Here is a 27,909-nt window from a genome sequence, read left to right as displayed (position 1 = left end):
CAGCTCTTCTTAATGCCACACACCCAGCTCTCTGCCCCTTGAGTAATATTTTTTGCATGTTTTTTGCATATTTAGTTTTTATTCGAAACACCTGCATACTTTTGTGTTATCGGGAATGGTAAGGAAGGATTATATTTAAAAACAGGAAAGACACAGGAAATTATGATTACCGAATGAAGAAATATATATTTGTTTATTTTTTAGAGATTTTATTTTATATTTGCAGAAACGTTTATTTTTTATACAACACACAGAAGTTCTACTAAATCCGCCTTTATTTAAATTTCTTTTTAAGTCAATAGAAAACTTGTTTTCAAAGCATGACACACTTCATTGCCTTTCACATAGACCATTGTTTGTCAGTTTTTGTTAGAGCATTGTCGGCTCCTGTGTCACTGTGGTTCTCGAGCACAATAATAAACGGCTGAGTCTTCTGGTTTCAGACTCTTCACTGTCAGAGAAACTGTATTTTGTGAAGTATCTTTGGTGATAGAAAATTGGCCTTGTAAAGTTTGGGCAAATATCGTGCCAGTGCCGCCGTCAATGCGGCCAATCCATTCTAGTCCTTTTCCTGGTCTTTGACGAATCCAGTGCAGCCATGCAAGAGAGATTCCTTGTACTGTACAGGACAGGGTGGTTGATTGTCCTGCTCTCTGGACCACTGGCTCAGAGGAGGTGAGGGACTGACCCTGGGTGGCTGAAACAAACAGAGTTTTGAGATCTGCAGACATCAGAGAAGCCTTTTTCTTAATTGGAAACAGAGTTCACTCACCTGCAATAAGTGTTAAGAGGAAGACACTTCCTATGACTGCCATGGTTACAGCTGAGGTTGCAAATGCAAAAGCGGGTTTGGTGAATATATACAGTACAAGTAGAAACGGGTGGAGACTGTGGATTTACATATTTTCTTGTGAGTGTGTGGAGACAAACAGTATAAACAATAAATTCTAGATTTCAGTAAGAAAAAGTGTAGTTTTACCAAGGCAGAGGTAAATGTTAATAGCAAAGCAGTTGTTTTGAGAAAAACGTTTTACACATTTCTTCTGTAATTCAAAGCCTAAAATAATTTTGATGATGAATGTTTCTGAATTCGAGAGTGAAAACAACATTTATCAGTCACTCTAAATGTTTGTTGAATTCAAAGCCTTTTAGCAAACCTGAGTGAGAATGTCGTCTTTATAGCAACAGAGATCAGAAAGCTTGACACACATGTATCTTTATTTTATCTTTAAACAAACTGTAGCTACATCTTTACATGTTTAATTGCATATACATGTTAATTTAACTTTAACGTAACGTCCATTAGTGGTCTGTATCTTCCCTTTTTACCTGCATTAGGTCTGTCATTTTTTTCCAGCAGAATATTGAAATCACTCTAGATCTGTTAATTGGCAACATCTTCTAAATCTTGTTTAAAAAAACCACAAAACTAGGAACCATTACAATTATTGAGTTGGAACAGATTTGCTTAAAAAATCAGACTTTTTTTAACTGACCGATTAAGACTTTTGGGCTTGGAAACTTGTTTGAATATTCATATTTACTATAACTTTAATTAGAGAGTTGGTAAAGTTAATGTAGGTCACCCATCTCTTCATTCTGTAAGTTTATTACCAACTAGAACACATAAATTGCTGTCCCTTTTCCTTAAAATGTAAGTGTACAGTTGAGTTTTATGTGTTAAGGTTCCTTTTCAATTAGTTTTGATTATCATGGTCACCAGTTCATTGCAGGACAACACACAAACAACCATGCACACACTTGTAAGGGCAATTTAGACCTAACAGGCATGTAAGGTCTAAATTAACCTAACAGGCATATCTTTGGACTGTGGGAGGAAGCCAGAGTACCCGGTGAGAACCCACACATTCACGGGGAGAACATGCACGCTCCATGCAGAAAGACCCCCAGCTGGGAGTCAAACCCAGGACCTTTGTGCTGCAAGGCAACAGTGCTACCAACTGCACCACCGTGGAGCCTCTTTATTTCTTCTCTTTTTTTGTAAATTGATGAAGCCATTATGTGGACTTTCGAACCAGGATTAAATAGGTTACCATTGGATTCCAAACATTCTCTGAAGAAAATATTTTCTTTTTTTTCCAGATTTCTACTCTGATCTCATTTTCTCTCCAGATAGTCTGATTTTCTGTTTGTTAGCACTAGATGGCAGTACATCATTAAAACAACTATATTATATTCATTCCTAAACATTATACATAATGATAATCAGTTTTTCCTCCATTGCCCATCACAAATATTTATTTGTTATTTATTAACTTCACCCCACTGCCTCCGTGTTCACCTGCACTTGGGTCCTACAACAAACTAAACATGACAAGTGCAGCCTCCCTCTATTGCTCCAAGCCTCCTGAGATGCTTCCATTTACACAATAAACAGTTAAGCTCAAAATTATTCACAATAAACTTTTATTTTGTTATTTGAATTTACTCTTGTGTTTCTGGCTACCCCCAAAAATATAGCTTGATATTCTCTGTAAGTTTGTGATCTCAAAAACTACTTGAAGTTGTTTTTGAATGGTGACCTTTCTCTATGCATAAAGAAGAAAAACAATATTGCTTCTGGCGGTCTGCTGTGTTTGATTCTTTCTAACAAGGTGAAGAGTTGATATTATTGTTATTTTTTCCATGTAGGATGTGAATGTATCTCTAGCTCCCCTGCACAAGAAGACTCTTCTGATGACATTGAAGCATCACCTGATCAGGAAACTCAAAACAAGCAAAACAGATTAAAACCTTAGTGAAATAAAGATTTCCCTGGTAACGGCAGGGGGAATTGAGGCAGTGGGGGAAAAACTTGGGTAAAAAACTCAGAGCAGCTTCAGGAACACATCAAATAGGAAAGCCAAAGGAAGAGAATTATGTGCAGAATCAGTTTCCATTCAGTTTTATGGCAAGATTTACCTTCTGATTAACACTTGTAATGGGGTTGGGTCTGAGGGACCCTTTCTCAATTGACAATTTTGTCTATCCCAGAATCATTGACATTGGTTCATTTTCTGTATAGAGTATACTTCTAAAGGTTTTCAATAACTACACCCCTCTGCACCTGTATATTACATGCAGGTTATTTGAGTGGGATATAGTGAGTGTAAGCATACGTTTTGTGTTTCTGCTCCTGACGTTTTTGGACCAAGTCCCAAAATGTGAAAACAGAAAATTCAAACACCAACACCAACTTTTCTCACATGTCCAGACATTTTACAACCTGTCTTGTGAGAATCAGTATTTTTTTTCCCGTTTTGTAATCCAGCTGCAAATAGTGGTGTGACACAAAATGTATAGGTGTGCCACTGGTGTTCTATATCACAGCTGAGAGCTTTGAAATTGATTTATGAGGAGAAAAAGGATGCAAGCATTTAGGTTTATTAATTTATTTTTTTATATAGTCTGTAAGTGAATTTGAACAATTGGATGATTTTCAAGAGTAGTTAATTACACAATGAAGGCAAGCCAAAGGACCATCCTGTAAGCATTTAACTCCAGAATGAGCACAATAGCAGCTACAGGGGTTGGACAATGAAACGGAAACACCTGTCATTTTAGTGTGGGAGGTTTCAAGGCTAAATTGGACCAGCCTGGTAGCCAGTCTTCATTGATTGCACATTGCACCAGTAAGAGCAGAGTGTGAAGGTTCAATTAGCAGGGTAAGAGCACAGTTTTGCTCAAAATATTGAAATGCACACAACATTATGGGTGACATACCAGAGTTCAAAGGAGGACAAATTGTTGGTGCACGTCTTGCTGGTGCATCTGTGACCAAGACAGCAAGTCTTTGTGATGTATCAAGAGCCACGGTATCCAGGGTAATGTCAGCATACCACAAAGAAGGACAAACCACATCCAACAGGATTAACTGTGGACGCAAGAGGAAGCTGTCTGAAAGGGATGTTCGGGTGCTAACCCGGATTGTATCCAAAAAACATAAAACCACGGCTGCCCAGATCACGGCAGAATTAAATGTGCACCTCAACTTTCCTGTTTCCACCAGAACTGTCCATCGGGAGCTCCACAGGGTCAATATACACGGCCGGGCTGCTATAGCCAAACCTTTGGTCACTCATGCCAATGCCAAATGTCGGTTTTAATGGTGCAAGGAGCGCAAATCTTGGGCGGTGGACAATGTGAAACATGTATTGTTCTCTGATGAGTCCACCTTTACTGTTTTCCCACATCCGGGAGAGTTATGGTGTGGAGAAGCCCCAAAGAAGCGTACCACCCAGACTATTGCATGCCCAGAGTGAAGCATGGGGGTGGATCAGTGATGGTTTGGGCTGCCATATCATGGCATTCCCTTAGCCCAATACTTGTGCTAGATGGGCGCGTCACTGCCAAGGACTACCGAACCATTCTTGAGGACCATGTGGATCCAATGGTTCAAACATTGTATCCTGAAGGCGGTGCCTGTATCAGGATGACAATGCACCAATACACACAGCAAGACTGGTGAAAGATTGGTTTGATGAACTTGAAAGTGAAGTTGAACATCTCCCATGGCCTGCACAGTCACCAGATCTAAATATTATTGAGCCACTTTGGGGTGTTTTGGAGGAGCGAGTTAGAAAACGTTTTTCCTCCACCAGTATCACGTAGTGACCTGGCCACTATCCTGCAAGAAGAATGGCTTAAAATCCCTCTGACCACTCTGCAGGACTTGTATATGTCATTCCCAAGACGAATTGATGCATTTCTATTTGAATGAAAATGTAGCAAAGGCACTGACTCCATGATCTTAATTTTCATTTAAGATGACATATGGATAATTTCATTTTCTGGTCATTGTGGGTTTTTGTACAGGTCTACCAGTGACTTGTGTCACTGCGGAGGAGCTAACACGTACACAGTACTAAACACCAGTGTCCTCGGGCTTCATATTATCTTCTTTTACCTTTCCATCTGAAATAGCAATGAATATGTGAAACATTCTCCTCAGAACATAATTTAACTCTGAAAAACATCTTCCCCAAATAAAAAGAATCCACTTCATTAGTTTCCCTGTCCACTGTCTGGTCCAGCCTGCTCCATAGTTGCTATCATTTAAAGAATAACCGAGACCTGGCAGCTGATGGTCAAAGACTGTTCAGGCTGCAAAGGTTTGGTGTCTGACTGGATGAGTTAATATTTAACCTACTGAATGGGGTTATTAGTCTGAATCCACCAGAAGCTCCTCATAGGATCCAGTCATCAACAGCAGTATCTGTGCTACAGAGATCATGGTTAATGTCAAAACTAAACTAATGAAAGTTCTTCCTCTTACTGCCACACTCACTCTTCACTACCTTTAAGATAAAATGTGGATATTTTTTGCATATATTTTTATTCAGATTATCTACATTTTTAATTGTGATATGTAATTGGATTGTAAAGAACACTTGTTTAATGTTTACTATAAACGATAGAAAATATTCAATTCTACATCGCTGCTCTTTATTTTTAAACATGACAAAGTAGATTCTGACTACTGCAAAAATTAAATTAAGATTATTCTATTATATCGAGGTTTTTCTTTAAATGTGCATTAAAACAGATTTGTTAAAAGTCTGCCTGCATCTTTCTTAGTTACACTAAATTCCTTATTGTTCATGTTTATATCGTAAAAATGTTCTAAAGAATATTAGCATATTGTGATAAAGTTCATTATTTTCCATAATGTCATGATGAAAATTTAACATTCATATATTTTAGATTCATTGCACACTAACTGAAATATTTCAGGTCTTTTATTGTCTTAATACGGATGATTTTGGCATACAGCTCATGAAAACCCAAAATTCCTATCTCACAAAATTAGCATATCATTAAAAGGGTCTCTAAACGAGCTATGAACCTAATCATCTGAATCAACGAGTTAACTCTAAACACCTGCAAAAGATTCCTGAGGCCTTTAAAACTCCCAGCCTGGTTCATCACTCAAAACCCCAATCATGGGTAAGACTGCCGACCTGACTGCTGTCCAGAAGGCCACTATTGACACCCTCAAGCAAGAGGGTAAGACACAGAAAGAAATTTCTGAACGAATAGGCTGTTCCCAGAGTGCTGTATCAAGGCACCTCAGTGGGAAGTCTGTGGGAAGGAAAAAGTGTGGCAGAAAACGCTGCACAACGAGAAGAGGTGACCGGACCTTGAGGAAGATTATGGAGAAGGGCCGATTCCAGACCTTGGGGGACCTGCGGAAGCAGTGGACTGAGTCTGGAGTAGAAACATCCAGAGCCACCGTGCACAGGCGTGTGCAGGAAATGGGCTTCTGCCGCTGTTTTGAACCAGAAACAGCGGCAGAAGCGCCTGACCTGGGCTACAGAGAAGCAGCACTGGACTGTTGCTCAGTGGTCCAAAGTACTTTTTTCGGATGAAAGCAAATTCTGCATGTCATTCGGAAATCAAGGTGCCAGAGTCTGGAGGAAGACTGGGGAGAAGGAAATGCCAAAATGCCAGAAGTCCAGTGTCAAGTACCCACAGTCAGTGATGGTCTGGGCTGCCGTGTCAGCTGCTGGTGTTGGTCCACTGTGGTTTATCAAGGGCAGGGTCAATGCAGCTAGCTATCAGGAGATTTTGGAGCACTTCATGCTTCCATCTGCTGAAAAGCTTTATGGAGATGAAGATTTCATTTTTCAGCACGACCTGGCACCTGCTCACAGTGCCAAAACCACTGGTAAATGGTTTACTGACCATGGTATCACTGTGCTCAATTGGCCTGCCAACTCTCCTGACCTGAACCCCATAGAGAATCTGTGGGATATTGTGAAGAGAACGTTGAGAGACTCAAGACCCAACACTCTGGATGAGCTAAAGGCCGCTATTGAAGCATCCTGGGCCTCCATAAGACCTCAGCAGTGCCACAGGCTGACTGCCTCCATGCCACGCTGCATTGAAGCAGTCATTTCTGCCAAAGGATTCCCGACCAAGTATTGAGTGCATAACTGTACATGATTATTTGAAGGTTGACATTTTTTTGTATTAAAAACACTTTTCTTTTATTGGTCGGATGAAATATGCTAATTTTGTGAGATAGGAATTTTGGGTTTTCATGAGCTGTATGCCAAAATCATCCGTATTAAGACAATAAAAGACCTGAAATATTTCAGTTAGTGTGCAATGAATCTAAAATATATGAATGTTAAGTTTTCATCATGACATTATGGAAAATAATGAACTTTATCACAATATGCTAATATTTTGAGAAGGACCTGTATTGTGTGCATATGAAAATATGTGAGGATGTATTTAATGGTGAATCATCATAAGTATTGTGAAAACAACAACATAAAGGGGGTTAAAAAAATTTACAATTTCAGTAATGTATATACACTAAAAAAGTCTAAATACATCAATAATGAACATTAATCAAAACTTCCATAAGTGAATCAGTTAAAATAGATGTTTTCTCATATTAAAAAAACGTTTATTTCAATTTCATCCTAAAGGATACATTCTTCATATTCATGTTTTCTTTAATTTTTGGAGACATGGAGATAATGATAATGTGAATCATAAAGGACAATAAAACAACTTTGCAGAATATTTACAGTAAAAGCATGCACATGCCCATATAAGGAAACGTGAATAAGATGGACAGACATTAATTAAATGAGATTTGTAAAATTTACATTTGCTTTTAGATCACTCACATTCCAACATTTTGTTTCCTTTTTCTTATCTTTTTGTGGTCTTTACTTCAGTATAAAACCCTACACTATAACTAAAGGAAGATGTAGTTTCTTATCATCATGATTTTATTTTGTTTTTATTTTTATGCTGTGATGTGATGTTTTAAAAAAATAAACCCAATCAATGGCATTATGTTAGGAGATTCCGGATTCAGATTAAATACTTCAAATAACACGCCCAAGACAACAAGGACTGTGTTACAGCAGTAGGCAGACACCCTTATAAAGCACCAGGAAAATCTGCCAAAGGAGCCAGGTAAACAATGGAGTAAAAATGCAAGACAAATAATTTGAAATGATATCAACAGATGGTCAGATTAGAAATAAATACAATAATTTAAATGAAGCTTCAGGAAAATTAGCAACTGATCATCTAATGGCTAGTCAAATTACAGGTAACAAAAAACAGTAACATCACTCAAATAAACCAAAAACTGTCAAAGCTTTCAGTACAATAAAATCAAACCAGAGAAAATTAAAACCTAAAAATTAAAACCAAAGACCAAAATCAAACCATGGAAATGTGGGAAAAGAGTTATATTTGTAACTAAAAGAAAAAAAAAACAAAAGCACAAACATGAACACACTCAAGAGCAATTTAAAACCCTAACGTCAATACATATGGGGTTCCAAGGGAAGCAAAGACTTAATTCTGTGAGATAAAAGCATCAACCACTGATCAGACTCAGAGATGACATAAAATATTGTGTTTGTTTGTGAAAAACTTGTCCAGAGCAAGCAATGCAAGGCCACCTGTACTAACAAAGTGGTTTGTTTACCAGAGTAAGCTGCTGAGTGCCAAAGCTTTAGTGCTTATACATGATACATTTTTAGAATTAAAAAGACTGTATTGAGTAATTGTGCAGGCTTTTTAGTGTTTTGTAGCACTGTGGTATATCTCACACAGTAATAAACAGCTGTGTCCTCAGGCTGCAGATTCTGTCCTGTTATTGTCACTGTTCCTGCAGACATGTCTCTGCTGAAGCTGAATTTGTTCTGCAAAGCATCATTTTGATAAAGTGTGCCACCACTTGCCCACATGTAAAATATAAAGTCCATTGACTTTCCTTCACGCTGTCTGATCCAACCTGTTCCATAACCATCATACAGAGAGTAACCAGAGACCTGACAGGTGATGGTCAAAGACTGTCCAGGCTGCACAACTTTTGAATCTGGCTGGATGAGGTCAATGCAGAACACACCTGTGGGGACATATAAACATTAACACCATCGTATCTAACTTAACTTTCCTGGATTAGAGAAAAATTCCTCACCAGATGCAGCTGTCAGCAGCATCATCAAAGCTACAGAGCCCATGGCTGGAGTTGAAGCTGAACTGATGGAAGCACTGGCACGTTATTTGCTTATAAACAACATTTGTTTGCATGCTTATGACTATTCAGTGATATGTAAATAATATTATGATTGCAGAGGTTTATTCTTACAAGATTCTCCACTAAAGCATCATAGAAATATATTTAAATGCAAAAAGCGTTGGTAACTGCATTGGTTAAACCTTTCAAACTTTATGAAATCTTAATTGAAGGGCATTTTCTTTAATAAAACGTAACCTCTTGTGGTGTATTTACCAATATGATGGTTTTAATGTACATCCTATTAGCCTCATGTCGCACAAGGTTCCATTACGATAGGGTTAGGGGTTAGGGGTTTATTTATTAAGAACTGAACTGCATGTGGCTGACAGTTGATGTTGCAGGCCACTTCCTTTGTGTAAAGTAGTGGCTCTCTCATATGTTTTTGTTTAAAGAATCCTATTGAAGATCGTCTTTCATTTAATAAAAAGTATTTGTTTCTTTATTTAGCCATACTTCTATCTACATGTAATAAAATAAAACATGCCACATGCAATGCATAAGCAATTTCATAAACAAAGCTGTTGATTTTAGCATTATCGACTCATATTTTAACATTTTGTTGTAGTAGTCAGATGGCCAGGTTGAAAGTAAATGCTTGTTTAAATAACTCATAAATATATTTTTACTCCATATCAGACCCATTATTACTTAGTGTAGATCCTCTTGTTGCCCAGAAGCCAAACTTTTTTATTGTTTTAACTTTTAATTGATGTTTACTTGTTAAGTGTGAACAGAATGTGAGTCTCTTAGTTTTTCTGTCAGTTAAAATTCTTTATTTTCTACTTTTATATAGAAATAAGTGTGTCACTGAGTAAAATGGGAATCCCTGCTTTAAATGACTGGAAAATATAAATAAATGTAATTATAATAAAAGATACTTATGTTTTTTCTCCCATTTAAATATTCTCTAGAAAATAGTTGCAGATTAAATTATTGGACCGTTTCTTTATTGCTGGTGAGTAACATAGCTGCTTTAAATGCTGTTTGGTAGGAACGTCTCCTTCTTTGTGAGGTTACTTGCACTTACTGGATGTAGAACTTGTTGCAGGTCTGCTCCTGCTTCATGTTTTGGGTCTGATTATCTTAATAAGCTTAATTAAAATAAAGCACACTTGCATAATATGGCTAATGTAGATATTGCATATGCTGTGTAACCCTGTAAGTGTGTTGCAACTTCCTTTATTCCCATAATCTGAACTAAATAATTAGTGATGTTGAACACATCCAGTTGTCTCTCTGCTGCAGCTGCATATTCTGCTTGTGCTGTTCAGCTACAGATAAACATAATCTACATCTGTCCTGGACAGATGCACTGATGAAATTCTTGCTACATTTGTCCACATATAAAGACTCTGAAAGTCTTTTTTTTTTTACTGTGGCCAAAAAATAGCTTAAACTCCTATAGACCTTCATAGAGACAGGAAGCAATCTGGTCTGTAACTTCCAAATGGATTCTAGTTTTCCTTTTAAAAAAATTTTGCCACATATTTGACCTGCTCCAAAGGACTCCATTTTAGAAAACCAACAAGATTTGCATACAAAAAATCCTCTTAAAACCTTATATTATTAAAAGTTGGGAAATGAAATAGATTTGATGGTATAGGGTGAGGGGCACCAAAATGGCTAGTGCCGTCTCTGGCTGGACTGACAACAAAATACCTGAATCTGAATTTGACAGCTAGGTGTTTACAACACCAATAAAGGAACCAGTTTTTTAATTGCTTAATTATGTTACTGAGGGACGCCTGGAGCAGTGCTGTGTCTTCAGATATTTAGCTGTTCATTTGTTGGAAGAGTTTACTTGTGGAATCGTCTTTGGAAATGTTGAATCGACCCTGAGCAGACTGGGAGTGTAGGATAGGTGCACTAGCTGAACTAATCTAAGAAATCTCCAGGAGTTTTGATGACTGGGTCAGATTGTATCAACATCTGACCATCAACACCTAAAATAAATTATGTTCTGGAAAAATGATTGATGTAAAAACAAGAGTAGGGAATATCAGATCACAATAATTGCCTAAAGATCCCTGTGCAATCAGATAAATAGCTGTGAAAGGAGTTTGAATTTTGCATGGACTCCTCAAATAAGGAAGATTTCTCACATAAAATATAAAATATTGCTTTAATCAGTTAATGATAACTACACCCTTAAAATCAATCAATATTAAAATGGATAAAAAAATCCATTAATATTATAAAGATTTCTTAACATATTTTACTGCTAATCTTTCTTAAAGCAGGAGCCGATTTTAAATCATTTGTAGTCTCTCCTCTGGTTATTTAAATTTTACATTGCTATATGGAAATTATCACATTCAAATGCACATCAAACCGCTTACCTGAAAATCTTTGTTGCAAAGCAATTTGTTTTTATTTAGCATGTTAATAATACTAAAGTGTTGCCTAAGTAGGATTTGTGAAATAACTACTGATTTTGGGTAATGATTTGAGTTGTTGTTCAGTGTTTCTACTTTCTGTGTTACTGTGGATCTCGAGCACAATAATAAACAGCAGAATCCTCAGCTGTCAGACTGTTCATCTGCAGATACACCTGACTTCTGCTGTAGTGTCTGGAGATGGTGAACCGGTTTCTCACTGAGTCAGAGTAGTAGATGCTGACACTGCCACTGCTGATATAAGCAATCCACTCCAGTCCTTTTTCAGCTGCCTGTCTGATCCAAGCGTTAGCATAATCCCCACCAAACCCAGAATATGTGCAGGTCAGTCTGTGGGATTCTCCAGGCCTTTTAACCACTGGTTCAGACTCCGTCAGTGTTTGACCATCAGTACCTGCAGAAATTTTAACAGCTCATCAATACAATCAGATTATCTAAATCATACATTATCTCAGACATAATTTTATATTCTTACCAGCGAAAGTACAAAGAAAATGGAGAAACAAAACCACACACACAGGTCAGATCATTATAAAAGTCATTGGTCTTAGTTCAGTTACTTCAGTTTTATTGTCAAAAGTAGTCACTGAGGTTTGCTTCACACTTTAAAAAGTGACAGGTGTTAGCCCATTTGCATGGTCCCCTCCTCCTCATGCAGGAAAAACAGAACAACGCCCAATAATTCTTTGCATTAACAATATATCAGATTATGCTGTGATAAAAATTTGAGTGAAACATGGGATGCTGAGAGTCATGATTTATGTTTTGTGGTGAGGTTTGCCTCTTGTGATTCAGGACCAGATGTCTCTTTGGTGAAACAGTAGAACAACATTTACAAATAACCCTGTCTCTAAAAGTTCAGCATTTCAAGAGAGCCAGAAGTTTACTAAATAAGCAGTTGAATTTTTTTGCTGCAGAACAAGTATTGCACATTCTTAGATAACCCAATATTTCACCAGAAATGTTTAGATATAATTGAATTTATAAATTTGTGACTTTGTTCCCACCAATTGCTCGTTGTTGACTTATAATGGAATTGGACATATTTTAATAGTTTTTCTTAACATCTACAAGAAAGTAGGTTGCATCACTAATATATACTTCACAAACAAATGTCTGCTAAAATAATCCACAGTCATAAACACTTGTAATGTTAACTATACATGTGGTTAAAAATATATGCGGCAGGTATTTAAACACAAAGGCACCAACCTCAACACCAGCTGTTATCTTTGAGCTTTTATTTGAGTGTGCTCTTATTTCCATAAGTTTCATGGGTTACTAGCATTGTCTTACAACACTCTGCTGCCGCCTACAGATGATTATAAAAAGAAAAGTATGTGAAGCTTTCTGTAGTCTTTCAGGATGGGTTGAGGGGGAATTGTAGACCTAAACTAGGACTTCATCACAAACAGAGGGATGAGTGTTAAATGCAGTTTATTCTGTCAAGGCATAGTGTGTGTTTCCACTTAACTTTATTTGACGTTTACCCAACAACCGCTGCCCTGACTCCAAGTCAACATCTAATCGTAGATTTTCTTGTGAGTTAATCAATTTTTCCAAATATCAGGTAAAAAAAAAAGAGTCACGTTTATTTGCACAGTCATGGTGTTATAAATGTTATAAAGACCAGATGATGTATATATCAAACACTTAAAATATCCAATGAGATGTACTGTCTTTGACTTTTTGTTTTTACTGCCTCATTGTAATGTTTTTTTGTTTTTGCTTTGCCTGATTTATGGCCCGTTGTATTTTTATAATCATTTAGCTCAGAGGAAGTTCTAGCAAATGACAGGACAGAATTGTTTATTACTGTTGGTGGAGATCATTTGAAACATGAGGAAAACATACATTCATTTCTCACTATGCCGATACTGACATTTTTTTTTTTTATTATATGAGAACAGTTTTAAAACGACACAATTTTTGGGTTACATTGATGCATACTCAGTTTGATCCTGAGCAGAAATGTGTTTTTTCTTTCAGTTTTTTATATTTTTAATAAAAAAACATCAGTGTGTTCTAGAGGATTTGTAGTGGGTGTCTGAGAAACAAAACTAAATCAGGTTAGCTCAGTAAGTCAGAAGATTTGATCTGTTCTCCATCACTTTTAAGTTTCATATAAGTTGAATATTACATGCTTGTTTTTGGACTGTGGGCAATTCAATTATGCGCAGAGACAAATTTCCCACAGAGATGCCACTGTCAGCATTTGAACTGAGATTTAATCTGTTCTGTAAAGGAGGTAAACATTCAAAATAAAAATGCAAAAGCTTAAATGTGATAGTATTACAACTTCATCAGTATTCTTTCCAGATAAACCTATGGTGCCAAAAGGGAGTTCTAGTTTATTAAAGTGGATTAACACCACAGCGTTTTATTTCCTGTTAGTATGCATTAGAGGTAAACTATTTCACTCTGGAATGTTAAAATGAGAAACTGTATAGGTTCTTCTATTTTCCACATTAAAGGTGCTCATGTTGAGTTTTTAAAAAAAGGATAAGTTTGTGTTGTTCACCATTATAAATTTAAATATAGAAGACTGAGAAATATAAAGCAGATAAAATACTGTATAATAACTTATTTATTTACTGGAGTGCAGACAGAAAGTTATAATAAGAAAAGTGCTGTGGTTTTTGCACAGATCTGCAGTTAAATTCAGTCACTGTGTTTCTTCGAGCACAGTAATAAACAGCAGAATCTTCTGTCTTCAGACTGTTCATCTGCAAATACAGCTGCTCTTTACTGTTGTCTCTGGAGACGGTAAACCGCCCTTGGACTGACTGTGAGTAAAATTTTCTATCACTGTCATTTTCGATAATTGCAATCCATTCCAGTCCTTCCCCAGGAGGCTGTCTGATCCAGGCCATCCAGTAGCTGCTGAATGAGATTCCAGAGGTTGTACAGGTCAGTTTGTGGGAATTTCCTGGGCGTTTAACAACTGCTTCAGATTCTGTCAGAGTCTGACCATTAATGCCTGTCAAGAAGAGAAAAACAAACCAAAGCACAAAGACATTGTTAAATGAGAAGTTTACAGCTTAAAAATTCAGCTCCCAGTTTAAAAAAATAAAAAAATAAAACTAAAGCAGGCATTAGACTAACTTCAAGCTGATAACGTTTCCAGTGATATTCTTTACCTGTCCAACAGACAGCTACTGCCATCACTATCCCTATTCTACAGTCCATCCTGTTAAACTACACTGTGGGTCTCCACATTTCTCTGTCTTCTTCTCTTGTGTTAAATAGCAGTGAACATTTTGCATAAACTCCTCCTCACAAGGACAAGCCAGCACTCCAGACTATTGGTAGCTTTGGTGGTCAGCCATTTCATTTGGGTTAGGTCAAAGTTAAACACATTTTAATTTATTAGGATGATGCCATCTTTAAGTATGCAAACAAGTTATTGATGAGGACAGATGGATTATTTTAGTATTGTAATGCAGCAACATGACCGACCTTATTGATGAAGAAAGTTCTGAATCCTGACTTTTTTCAGATTATCTGTTGAGGTTTTTCATCTTAACTAAAATCATAGGTTTTTAATTTTGGTTTCTGCTTGTTACATGGGTTGTTACCCCCCTCTGACGATCTTCTTAAAATCTGCTACATTGTGTTTTCCAACATATTTAAAAGAATATGGCTGTTTTTTATTGCTGTAACTGTATAACCATGTCTCTTTTACTTATTTGGTTTTTAACTGAATGGTGGTTTAAGGGAACAATGTTTGCTAATTTCAGCAGATGATCAAATCTACCTTTGAAGTCATGCTTGTTCATTTCATGAGCAATCAGGATAATCAGGGCTCACATTCCTTCCATCCAGGACTTGTACTGGTCTAGGGTCAGGAAAAGGGCAGCTGGCATCTCTGCTGACCCTACACAGCCTGGACGCAAACTGTTTAGACTTTTACCTTCAGGTTGGTGCTACAGAGCGCAATTTGCAAAAACCAGCCACCACAGAGACAGTTTCTTCACCAAGGCTGTCTCTCTGATGAATACTTAACAGTCAGAGTTTCACAGTTTTTTTTCTTTCATGCTGTCTGAACCAACCTGTTCCAGCAATGCAATCAGTCAAAGAGTAACTAGAGGACCAACAGGTCCCTCCAGAGGCAAATCGTTTAATTCTGGCTGGACGAGGCCTATGCTGTACACATCTGTGGAAAACAAGAAGCAACATTAACACCATGATTTATCTGAACATTTACTGTTTCCCTGTGATTTCTGGGGAAAGTCCTTACAGGATGCAGCCGCCAGCAACAGCATCAGGGTTGCCCGGCAGATGGTTTTTTTTAGTCGTGGATGTAGAGACACACACTTCTCTCTGAATGTCCTTAAATGGCTTACTTTTTAATAAATTATAAATTTTTTAGATGTTTAAACCATTTTTTTTTCACTATGCTGTAATTTTTGTTTTTATACATAGTTCTAATGAGTTAATAATAAAAGTATGTACTGGTAATTTTTGTCAACCTGTTTAATTTAGACACAGTATACAAATTAAATCTGAATTTAAACTTGATGTGTGAATTGTTCATGTTTGTATACAGTAAATCTGAAATGACAAAATACATACTTACATATTTTAAGATTGAAGTTTTTTCTCAGAATTTCCGTTTTGACTGAAACCTAATAAAACAAATGTATGCTTTTCATGTTTTTATTTTAAACAAAGATACACCAGAGTTGTTTATTAATTGTGAAGAGCAGACTGATATTTAAGCCACAGTAATCTAGCTGACTGTAAATCAGGGACTCACCTCTCTCCTTGTTCTTACTCTGAATTCATTCAGCTGACAAAGAAGTGCAATGGAAAAAAAGCATTAATAAAAGTTATTAATCTGAAACTGTAAAGAATTACTTAAGGTCAAAGCCAAAATGGTTTGGGGGGACTGTTGATTTTCTGTTTGCATAAATTTAGTTGTTAAACATACCATAGAACAACTTTTTCGGGTGAAAAAAACAGATTTTATCCCTTTTGGAAATAATTGCTGGTGTCTGTTCAAAATGGCTGTCAATTTTCTTTCCAATCATTTACTGTTATAAAAATATAAGATAATAACATAGATAATAAGATAATATATGAAGATAATGATTGCTTAACAATATTGTGAGATTCTGCATGGATTGTTGGTGGAATTTCTGAACTATATTTTTTCCCATTCCCAAGTGTTGGTGTGATACATGACCTCAGTTTTTTTTCCCTTATGCTCTGATGGTTTTTGTATTTTATTATGATGACCTGTTTAATGGGTTTAGTATATTTTATCAAGAAACAAAAATGATATAAATACAGTATCCTCATAAAGCTCACCCTTAGGCTTTATGAAGATAACAAGGAAAAAGAAAGTGTTGTGGCTTTTTGTACTGCTCTTCCGTTGAATGCAGCCACTGTGAATCCCGAGCACAATAATAAACGGCTGAATCTTCTGTCTTCAGGCTGTTCATCTGCAGATACAGCTGCTGTCTGTTGTTGTCTCTAGAGATGGAAAACCAGGTTTTAACTGACTGAGAGTAGTAGATTTCATTGCTGTCAGATCTGATAATTGCAATCCACTCCATTCCTTTCCCAGTGGCCTGTCTGACCCAGGCCATCCAGTAGCCGCTGATTGTGAATCCAGAGGCTGTACAGGTTAGTTTGTGGGAACTTCCAGGAATTTTAACCACTGATTCAGATTCTGTCAGAGTCTGGGCATCAACACCTGCCAAGAAAAAGATATTATGTAAATCAGCCTATGCTTTGAGAACACAATTAAATTGTGTTGGAAAAAAAAAAAAAAGCAAAAATATTCACCTGCCCAGCAGATAATTAAAAGCAGCAGCCCTTTCCTGTGATTCATCATGGTGAAATGGGTGTTTAGTATTTTCTCTCTTCTGTGGTGCAATTTAAGAAGAAGCTGAACATGTTGGTTTGCATTGACTCCTCCTCATAGAATAGATTAGGCTGGACTGCAATAAAAACTGATAGAACTGCATCTTATGAAAAAATGCATAAAGTCCAATGGAGAAAACTGTGAACATGTGTTCTGTAGCGCATTGTACAGAGGACCCCAAATTTCAGCCGGACACAACAGATCAAAATCAAAAGGTTTATTGAAAGCTCAGGGTGACGTCTGGCAGGAAATCACCAGCGGCAAGCTCAGGACCTATGAGGGCAGACAGACGGGTTAGTTGCTGAGCAGAGAACTGAGAATAAAACTGATCTCAGAAATGAAGCACCTAACCTTCTCAGAATCCATAAGAGAATAAGGAAACTGATTTTTGGCTCCTCAGTGTAATTGTCTGGTGACAGCAGGTTAACGACACACAGGTTATCAGGTTTGCAAACCCAGTGAATAGGCAGAAGGTGGTAGTCAGAGGACAGAAACTGGGTCAAAGCTGGGAAGACTTGATTCAGGCAACAGAATCTGAAGGAGAGCCTTGAATCGGTGGTCAGGGCAGAGAAACATTATCATGCACAGGGCAAATTAAGGCAGGCGGATCCGAGGTTAGGCAGAGAGAGGTGGCCAGGAGGCAAAAGCAAGGTTGATGTCCAGAATTCAGAAGCCAGAGAGGTATTCGATGTGGGCAAGGCAGAGCAGAAAAATCTGTGGGGCAAAAAAGAGATTGTGATTAGGCAGGCTGGCAAGGAAGAAACGCTGGACATTTACTCACACAAGGCTTTCGATAATCTGGTGCTGTTTGTCTGCCAGTGTTTTGCTTATAAAGCCAGGTGGAGTGGGTGAGGGATTAGGGAGGTTGCTGGGGAAGAGCAGGTGAAAGCAATCATCAGCATGGCTTTAGCACAGAGATTAGCAGCAGGCAGACAGAGACGGTGCAGACAAACAATCCAGAATCATGACAGTACCCCCTCCTCAAGGTCTGGCTCCTGATGGGATTGTATGTGGGGCTTGACCTGGGACACATAGAACGTAGGGTGGATTTTCATGGGTAACTGGAGGCGGAGTGCCACCGAGTTCACCACCTTGCATATTGGGCAAGGTCCAAAAAAATTAGGTGCTAGCTTCTTGCTCTCCACTCACAGGGGAAAATCCTTGGTGGAGAGCCAAACCTTTGCCAACTTGGTATGCTGGTGCCGGAGTGCGTTGGCGATTAGCAGCCCTGGATTGCACCTCTGACATGGCAGACATAGTTCTTCTAGCTTTTTTCCAGACCGGTTGGCACCTCAAGGCAGCAGCATGAGCAGACGGGACCTTGGCCTCCCTTTCTTGGATGGTGAACACTGGTGACTGGAATCCATGGACAACTTAGAAAGGGGAAAGACCAGTGGTGCTTGACAGAAGAGAGTTGATAGCATGCTCCACCTTTGGAGTTGTTTACAGTCAGATGGAGTGGGCCACTCTAAAACTCTTGTGGTTTTAGCAGAGGCCATTGTGACTTGGTTAGATGAAATAACAAAGCCTAGAAAAGAGGTCGAAGAAGTGTGGAACTCACATTTCTCAGCCTTCACAAAAAGGTGGTTCTGTTGTGGACATGGAGATAGGCATTCCTGAGATCCAGTTTAGTGAAGTACTTGTCCCCCTGAATAAAGTCAAAAGCAGAGTTCATGAGAGGGAGTGGATAATGGTTCTTAACCGTTATGTTACTAAGACCTTTATAATCAATACATGGTCTGAAAGAGCGGTCCATTTTCACCACTAAAAAAACCAAAAAAACAGCTCCGGCACGGGAGGATGAAGGGCGGATTATGCCAGCCTTTAAGGAGTCCTCCATATAGTGCTTTCATGGTGAGGCTCTCAGGAACAGACAGAGAATATACAGGTTCTTCTCAAAATATTAGCATATTGTGATAAAGTTCATTATTTTCTATAATGTAATGATGAAAATTTAACATTCATATATTTTAGATTCATTGCACACTAACTGAAATATTTCAGGTCTTTTATTGTCTTAATACGGATGATTTTGGCATACAGCTCATGAAAACCCAAAATTCCTATCTCACAAAATTAGCATATTTCATCCGACCAATAAAAGAAAAGTGTTTTTAATACAAAAAACGTCAACCTTCACATAATCATGTACAGTTATGCACTCAATACTTGGTCAGGAATCCTTTGGCAGAAATGACTGCTTCAATGCGGCGTGGCATGGAGGCAATCAGCCTGTGGGACTGCTGAGGTCTTATGGAGGCCCAGGATGCTTCGATAGCGGCCTTTAGCTCATCCAGAGTGTTGGGTCTTGAGTCTCTCAACGTTCTCTTCACAATATCCCACAGATTCTCTATGGGGTTCAGGTCAGGAGAGTTGGCAGGCCAATTGAGCACAGTGATACCATGGTCAGTAAACCATTTACCAGTGGTTTTGGCACTGTGAGCAGGTGCCAGGTCGTGCTGAAAAATGAAATCTTCATCTCCATAAAGCTTTTCAGCAGATGGAAGCATGAAGTGCTCCAAAATCTCCTGATAGCTAGCTGCATTGACCCTGCCCTTGATAAAACACAGTGGACCAACACCAGCAGCTGACACGGCACCCCAGACCATCACTGACTGTGGGTACTTGACACTGGACTTCTGGCATTTTGGCATTTCCTTCTCCCCAGTCTTCCTCCAGACTCTGGCAGACTTGATTTCCGAATGACATGCAGAATTTGCTTTCATCCGAAAAAAGTACTTTGGACCACTGAGCAACAGTCCAGTGCTGCTTCTCTGTAGTCCAGGTCAGGCGCTTCTGCCGCTGTTTCTGGTTCAAAAGTGGCTTGACCTGGGGAATGCGGCACCTGTAGCCCATTTCCTGCACACGCCTGTGCACGGTGGCTCTGGATGTTTCTACTCCAGACTCAGTCCACTGCTTCCGCAGGTCCCCCAAGGTCTGGAATCGGCCCTTCTCCACAATCTTCCTCAGGGTCCGGTCACCTCTTCTCATTGTGCAGCGTTTTCTGCCACACTTTTTCCTTCCCACAGACTTCCCACTGAGGTGCCTTGATACAGCACTCTGGGAACAGCCTATTCGTTCAGAAATTTCTTTCTGTGTCTTACCCTCTTGCTTGAGGGTGTCAATAGTGGCCTTCTGGACAGCAGTCAGGTCGGCAGTCTTACCCATGATTGGGGTTTTGAGTGATGAACCAGGCTGGAAGTTTTAAAGGCCTCAGGAATCTTTTGCAGGTGTTTAGAGTTAACTCGTTGATTCAGATGATTAGGTTCATAGCTCGTTTAGAGACCCTTTTAATGATATGCTAATTTTGTGAGATAGGAATTTTGGGTTTTCATGAGCTGTATGCCAAAATCATCCGTATTAAGACAATAAAAGACCTGAAATATTTCAGTTAGTGTGCAATGAATCTAAAATATATGAATGTTAAATTTTCATTATGACATTATGGAAAATAATGAACTTTATCACAATATGCTAATATTTTGAGAAGGACCTGTAGGCACCCCATAGGGCCGGTGAGGGGGATCACTGAGGACCGAGACTTATTGAACACCTTCTTAAGGTCACGGTATTCAAAGGGGACCTCAGCCAGGTCTGGGTAGGTCTCTTCTATGGAGCTGATGAGATCAGGAGGAGAACAGTGGCTTTAGCACAAAGATGAGCAGCAGGCAGTCAAAGGCGGCGCAGACAAACAGTCCAGAATCATAACAGGTTCTTTGGTTTAAGAATCTATAATGTGTGCATTTTTATTTTCCTTTAAACATAAGACATTAGAGCTACAATTATATTCAATAAATTGGGATCCTTTAAATCCTTAAAATCCTTTAAAGGACACGTTCCTAAGTGTCCAAGTTCTAATTCAATATATTTGCTGCTCTTATAAAATGTTGTGGAAATTGGAGGAATAAATGTTTTATTTTCCCATCTAAAGGTTTTAATTCTACTGACCCACGAAACACATACTGAGGTAAGTCCTTTATTTGTGAATAGGTACCACCAGTGTTAAAGTGCATACAATAAAAAGCAATGTTAGTTGATGAGCTAATTGTAGTCAGCCTGGTCACTTAGAACAACAATGAGCAAATCTGTTTTTCAATGTAAAACTAGAACATAACTTGAGAGGGTCATTTCAAGATCCCAGTTCTAACCTTCAGTGGAAAATTGAATGCTGCAGTCCTTCATGACCTGAGTAGCTGAAGCTCTTCCACTGAGATACTCAATATTAAGTAGATGACTTTAACGTGGACTCTTAGTGAATCTAATATTGTTTTCTGTTGTTTGTTCCCTGGAAACATCCATGACTTGAATAAAGCTTTATTCAGTGTTGCCATATTTAAAGCACAAATTAATTTGACATTATTAATTTTATTGAACTACAAACGTTATGCACAAAAAGAGGCACTGTTTTTGCAATTGTCGTTTTAATGGATGAAAGTGTGTTTAGAGCAGGTCTCCTGTTACTGTCACTGTGACGTTCGAGCACAGTAGTACACTGCGGTGTCCTCGTCCTCAGTCTTCAGACTGTTCATCTGCAGATGCAGCTGTTAAATGGTAAATGGACTGAATTTTATATAGCGCCTTTCCAGTCATACAGACCGCTCAAAGCACTTTACACTACATTCACCCAATCGCACTCACTAACGCTCACACATTCATACACCGATACGCAGATCGGTAGGCAACTTGAGGTTAAGTGCACATCGACATACAGCAGGAGGAAGCTGGAATCGAACCCACAACCTTCCGATTGCTGTAACTCTCCTCCAATGAGCTCCGCGCCTCTCCATTCTCACTTTGGACGGATCAGCCAATCTCGCTTCGTCTCACAATGGACCGTCGAATCTACGTCCTAGCTCACAATGGACATCAGCCAATCAAGGCGAAGCACTACGAGCCAATCCACGTACGAGCTCACAATGGAGCTCAGCCAATCAAGGTGAACGGGCCTCTTTAGATTAACAAAATAACCTTAAAGTATTTTTGTTTGAAATTAAGTTGCAAGGATGGTTGAATAAATAGAATTCGTTGGTCCAGTGCCGTTAAAGACATATTCCACATCACTTCATTATTCTGTCACCTCTGCCCACAGCAAACAAACAACTTTACTGTAAGTACCAATATTTAATTGTTTTTGTTTTACGTTCGTGAAACGAAGTTGTTCTTGTGACCATGAAATACATTGTATTTCAGTTCAATTTACTCACATAACTAGTCGATTAGATGTTCTCATTTTACATTGAGGCAGATTTATTTAAAAAACGACATATCCAACACATGTAAAATGTACAAAGATAATTGTCCTCTTCTTGTGATTTAATATATAATCCTAACTGACACTGTAGAAAATTGTCACTAACATTACTTTGTATATTTTTTTGTATTAAGTGCACTATAAGTTAAGTGTGCTGTTATTATTATTGTTATTATTAACTGTTATTTAGTAGTGACACAAAATAATGCTTTGCTTTGGATTTTTTGAAAATTGCTGTCATATACATTTTTTGAGTTATTAGATATTTTACTTCTTTTGTTGAATGCAGTAAAATTGCGTTATCACATTTGATTCTTAAAAATCTGTTGATTTTATCTTCAGATGAGCTTCAAACCAAAAACCCTGGGAGATGAGGAGTGGATGGCAAGGCTTAGGGCATTTGCCAGCGATGGGGTTTGGCCGTCAAATGCAGGGAATAGACCTGCCCTGAGGCAGAAGAAGTGGCATGCTCTCTATCAGAAGGTAAGGCATACCCACTGTTTTACTCACCTGTATGTGTAGTGAGGCATATGAAGGTGAGGTCTCATACGAATTCACTGAAGCCCAACTTGGTTGCTCGGAAACCACCGGGCCCCTCTCTGCCCTCTTTGAGGACCCCTAGCCTGGCACGTTCCTCTGTGAGAACCTCTGGCCCCTCTCCATCCTCTGTGAGGACCCCTAGCCTGGCACCTTCCTCTGTGAGGACCTCTGGCCCCTCTCCATCCTCTGTGAGGACCCCTAGCCTGGCACCTTCCTCTGTGAGGACCTCTGGCCCCTCTCCATCCTCTGTGAGGACCCCTAGCCTGGCTTCTTCATCCACAACACCGACACACATCTGCCAGACAGTTTCACCTGTGAGTACAGCAATATGTATTAATAAAACCAGTTAAGTTTTTAGTCATCTTTAATGAAATATATGTATGCAGATTTCCACATCTTTTGTTGTTCTCTCCAGGAGGAGCCTGCAGCATGTGTGCAACAGTCAGATGCAGCTGGTGATGCAGGACCTGGCTGGTTGCCGAGTGAGATGAGGAAGACCATTCCTGTACAGGACCAGAGATGGATGGGAAATACCCTCTTTCATGCCGGCAAAGTGCGCCCAGATTTCAAGTTGTGGTATGAGCCTCCTGTACCAGCCCTCATCTACCACCAGGTACCAACACCCGATCGTTTTTTTACCCACCGGCTTCTGGTGTGGATGCCCTATCATCAGTGGAAAGTTAGGGTGTTCTGCCAAGCTTGTGGGAAGCATCTTACGGGGGCTGGTGTTCCACCACATGGTCCTGCTCTGGCTCCTGCTCTGGCTCCCACTAAAGCACCTCGAAAACTGACCCGCAAGGTTTTGCACAATACATGCAAAAAATGTGGGCAGTTTAGAATTGCTGAGACAGGACACAGCCAGTATAGAGGACATATTTACTGTCCCTCCAATGAAAGCATGACAAAGGAGCTTTGGCTATAACACATTAAAAAAGCAAAAATAAATGTGAATCTGTTTCCTCTTTGTCTTGTTTTAAATATGAAAACTTTTACAAACAGTTTTATTGTGTACAGTTACTCCTGTTTCCTGGTTCTCACTGTTTTAATTGTTGAATAATAAACATTTGGTTCTATAAAAAATATTCAGTTTCTTGTCTTTAACACAGAAAGTACTTTAGGAAAGACATCTTTCCAGAAAATACTATACTTTAAACTGCTAATTTGCAGCAAATAATGAATATAAAAGCTAGATATGATTAATGTTATTAAAGTACACTTGAATGTGTATAATGTGCTTTACTGAAATATGTCATTGAAAAAAATAAAATTAAGAACACTTTAGTTACTATGAACCTTAAAAAATTAAGGATTTTGACAAAGGAATGCTGTATTTTCAGTTAAGTTCAAAGCTAAACAGCTAAGTAGTTGCTGACATTTTTATTTGCACAAAATAATGCATTTAACAATGATTTTGGTTTTTAAATGGACACTTTAATTGTTATAAATATTTTCTATAAACAACATGCTCACACTAAATCCCCTCTTTTCTTCCCCCTTCTCTCCTTTCTCCCCCCCCCCCGGCAGACTATTGTTCCCCAGCTCTAGAGATAAACTCTTTAATCTTCTTACCCACAGAGGAGAAACACACTTTATCAGTCTTTGTCTGCCCTCTACAGGTTTAAAAGGGGCTTACAAATAAATGAGGACCAGAGACAAACTGTCTGCTAATCATACGTCTGGAGGTTCACTCTTTGCTCATATGCCAAACTTTACTTTGATAAACACTGAACTGTAAAGTGCCCCCTCTCTGTAAAAAGTTGAAATCTGCTTTGCTTTAGGGTGTTATATAGTAAAGCCAAATATTTCAGTTTTTTGGGCTTAGTTGGATCTTTTTGAATTATCACATCATAATTACAAACTTCATGCCTTAAAACATTCAATTATATTTGCACAATATGTTATTTTACCAAAGTAATCAAGTCTGACTCATAAATACAAATACACCGGAATGGTGTACGGGATTCTTTAAATGAAATGCTGAATCTATATTTGATAAAATGAGAGGGATGTATTTAAGAGGTGAAAGTGCCTTAACTTAAACAAATATTTATGCTCACATGTACCCTCAAACCATGAGATTTTTTTTTTACTATGCAGTCTGAATAATAATATTAATGTCCTGATGATTTATCTGAATGGATTGATGATATTCATAAGTATTGCTCCATTAATGTGACAAGTCCTTGTAATGATAACTGATAATCTGCAGAAACACCTCCTGTCTGCTGTTACCCTATGAAGGTGGAGAACCATCCTTATCCTGACTGAGAGAACAGGGTGCTAAGGTTCATGTAAACAATTCATTTTAGTCTTTTTTCAGCTCCCTGTCAGGTCAAACAATATAAGGAGAGATACTGAACCCTGAACATATACAGGTCAGTTTGTAGGATTCTACAGGCCTTTGAACAACTGGCTTTTACTCAGTGTTTGACCATCACTACCTTCACACCTAAAAACTGTTTATGGAAATATTCACAGTTCCTTTAGATCAGTATGTTTTAGGCATAACTCCATGCTCTTTTCTGTACAGTTAGACAGCAGAATGAGGAAGAAATACACGGGCCCAATCATTGTAAAAAAAATTTTTTTTTATCTTGGTACTCTGCAGCTTACTTCTCAGTGCATTCCAACACTTTACAAGACACTCGAGAAATCACATTTGCATTTTCTCCATTGTTTCATCACTTGTACTGGTAGGAATGAACGTCAAACTCAGACAAGCTAAAGCAAACAGAAAAGGTAAGTATGTGAGAGATGGAGATGAGTATCTTTTTGTTACACTGGCTGATGAATGTAAAAAAAAAAAACTTTAGAGAGGTACAGCAATGTCGAGGGTAAAGAAACAGCGAGCAGAGTGTATTCATTCTTGTGAAGCTGGAGATTTCTGATGGCCCAAGTGATGGATGAGATCCATATACAGAAACACACTGCAGATTTGCATCCAATACTATTACAAAAAACAATTTTGTAATGGTAACTTAATGCCTTTAAACATATTTATCATGAATGAAATCACTTGTGACACACAGCATTTACATAACACAAATTATAAAGTAAAACTCCTACATAACCAACAAATTGTGTCTGAAATTTTAGCAAATTTCCTTTACATTTAAAACTATTTATTAATAATAATAATAATAATAATAATAAACAATAACAATAATAAACATAAATATTGGGCTGTTCATCTGCAGATACACCTGTTCTCTGTTGTTGCCTGGTAAACTGGCCTTGGACTGTCTGGGATATTTATTATTTCTTTTTAGGATCCTTTTGAGGGATAGAAATTAAAAATTACCATAAGGCTTACAGAAGACAGTTAACAAGATATAAACTTTTATTAGAAAATAATTTAGCATTTTCAGGTAAAAAAAAACAGCATTTTTTCAGGCACTGAGGAGTTTATGTATGTTCAGGTCTGCTGATAGTTTGTGTCACGGTGTGTGGCTCTCTAGCACCGTAATATACAGCTGTGTCTTCAGGCTGCATATTCTGTCCATTTAGAGTCACTGTTTTACGTGATGGCTGTAAATCAATCCTAATGTTGAAGAAGACGGCATTTGATTGTCAGCAGGTCTTGAAATCACAAGTGTGGTGAGAGCTCCTCCTCTGCTGGCTTCATGATACATCTGCCCAGGCTTTGGGAGGTTTTTGTACAGCTGCACTGATGTTTTATATCAATGTGACTGACTTGCACAATAGTACACAGCTGTGTCTTCAAGCTGCATATTCGGTCCAGTTAGAGTCACTGTTTTACTGGATGGCTCCAAGTCGATCCTAAACTTGTTCTTCAGTGACTCTTTGTAGTGTGTGGCATATCCAATGTGTGCACTACAAACCCACTCCAGTCCTTTACCCACAGGCTGTCTGATCCAGTTTGTTCTGGTGTCGTCCAGAGAATAAGAGACCTGACAGTTGAGGGTCAGAAGGTCACCTGGCTGCAGCGTTAAGGAGGACAGCTGTGTCAGCTGATGACACTTCACATCTGTTGAAAGAGCAAACATTTCTTTGTAAATACTTTGTAGCTAAAAATTAATATCTGTTTGCTTTATGAAGCCCAGAGAGACTCACCTGCAGCTGCCAACAGCAGCAGCAGGAGAGTTAGAAGGCACATCCTGTAAGGTAAAACCCTAAATGAGCTCCACTGACTTTCTGAGGCACTTTTTATAGCTCAGTGATTGAGAAATTGACTCAGTTTGCATACAAGTCAGAAAGCAATGTCATTTTGAGAGATGAAATTCAGTCCCAGCAATATAATATTCTAAAATTTGTAAATGATATTTTAAAGAACTGTTTATTTTTATTTATTTATTGTATTGAATAAATTACAAATTCTGTTTTAAACCTTACAAGTTCCCAAATATTACACAGTATATAAAAACTTATTTGATTAATTCATTATATAAACAAATATTTCACTTTTTAATACAGAAACAATAATTTCATAATTCTTTTAAAAACAGTTTATCGTAAAATAAAATAGGAGATGCCAAACTGTGTTATTTTAAATAAAGAAATAAAAAAACCACAACTACAAAATAAAAAATAAGAAAATTCCTCATGGTTGGATCTTTTAATGAGACAATAATTGTGTGATATTTTGTACAGCTGTTTAATGAGCTTCATCCACTGAAGCTCTTCAAGCACAATAATAAAGAGCAACAGTGCGGTGACAGTGGCTCAGATGTTAGGGGTACGTGCAGGTCAGTGTGTGAGATTCTAAAGGCTTTTCAACAACTGGTTCTTACTCCTTGTTTGACCATCAGTACCTGCTAAATTAAAAATACTT

At 38.2% G+C, this 27,909-nt stretch overlaps 1 protein-coding gene and 1 gene segment (V, D, J or C); one reads left to right on the top strand and one right to left on the bottom strand.

The window, feature by feature from the left end:
• Window positions 1-559: 559 nt before the first annotated feature.
• Window positions 560-8,999, bottom strand: LOC124864941. The segment is given in 3 exon segments: window positions 560-697; window positions 8,586-8,884; window positions 8,957-8,999. Coding segments are annotated over 3 exon segments (480 nt in total).
• Window positions 9,000-23,028: 14,029 nt separating this feature from the next.
• Window positions 23,029-24,044, top strand: LOC124864416 (vegetative cell wall protein gp1-like). 3 transcript variants are annotated; one of them, XM_047359207.1, is made up of 3 exons: window positions 23,029-23,060; window positions 23,191-23,431; window positions 23,533-24,044. In XM_047359207.1, exons 1-3 carry the CDS (start codon window positions 23,044-23,046, stop codon window positions 24,037-24,039), a joined length of 765 nt encoding a protein of 254 aa, XP_047215163.1. In that variant the 5' UTR covers window positions 23,029-23,043; the 3' UTR covers window positions 24,040-24,044. The 3 variants fall into 3 exon arrangements, with proteins under 3 accessions (XP_047215163.1, XP_047215162.1, XP_047215161.1); XM_047359206.1 differs by lacking the exon at window positions 23,029-23,060 and having other exon boundaries at window positions 23,072-23,431; window positions 23,536-24,044; XM_047359205.1 differs by lacking the exon at window positions 23,029-23,060 and having other exon boundaries at window positions 23,072-23,431.
• The last annotated feature ends 3,865 nt before the right edge of the window (window positions 24,045-27,909 follow it).

The sequence above is a fragment of the Girardinichthys multiradiatus genome, chromosome Y (genome assembly GCF_021462225.1).
Source record: "Girardinichthys multiradiatus isolate DD_20200921_A chromosome Y, DD_fGirMul_XY1, whole genome shotgun sequence".
Classification (NCBI taxonomy): domain Eukaryota; kingdom Metazoa; phylum Chordata; class Actinopteri; order Cyprinodontiformes; family Goodeidae; genus Girardinichthys; species Girardinichthys multiradiatus.
This window is presented reverse-complemented; position numbering and strand designations above follow the sequence as displayed.

Bases quoted from the DNA above. Each gene is read 5' to 3' on its own strand.
- LOC124864416 (XM_047359205.1), top strand. From the start codon at position 23,108: ATGAAGGTGAGGTCTCATACGAATTCACTGAAGCCCAACTTGGTTGCT. The intron at 23,432-23,532 runs GTGAGTACAGCA...TGTTCTCTCCAG, and splicing joins TCTGCCAGACAGTTTCACCT to GAGGAGCCTGCAGCATGTGT.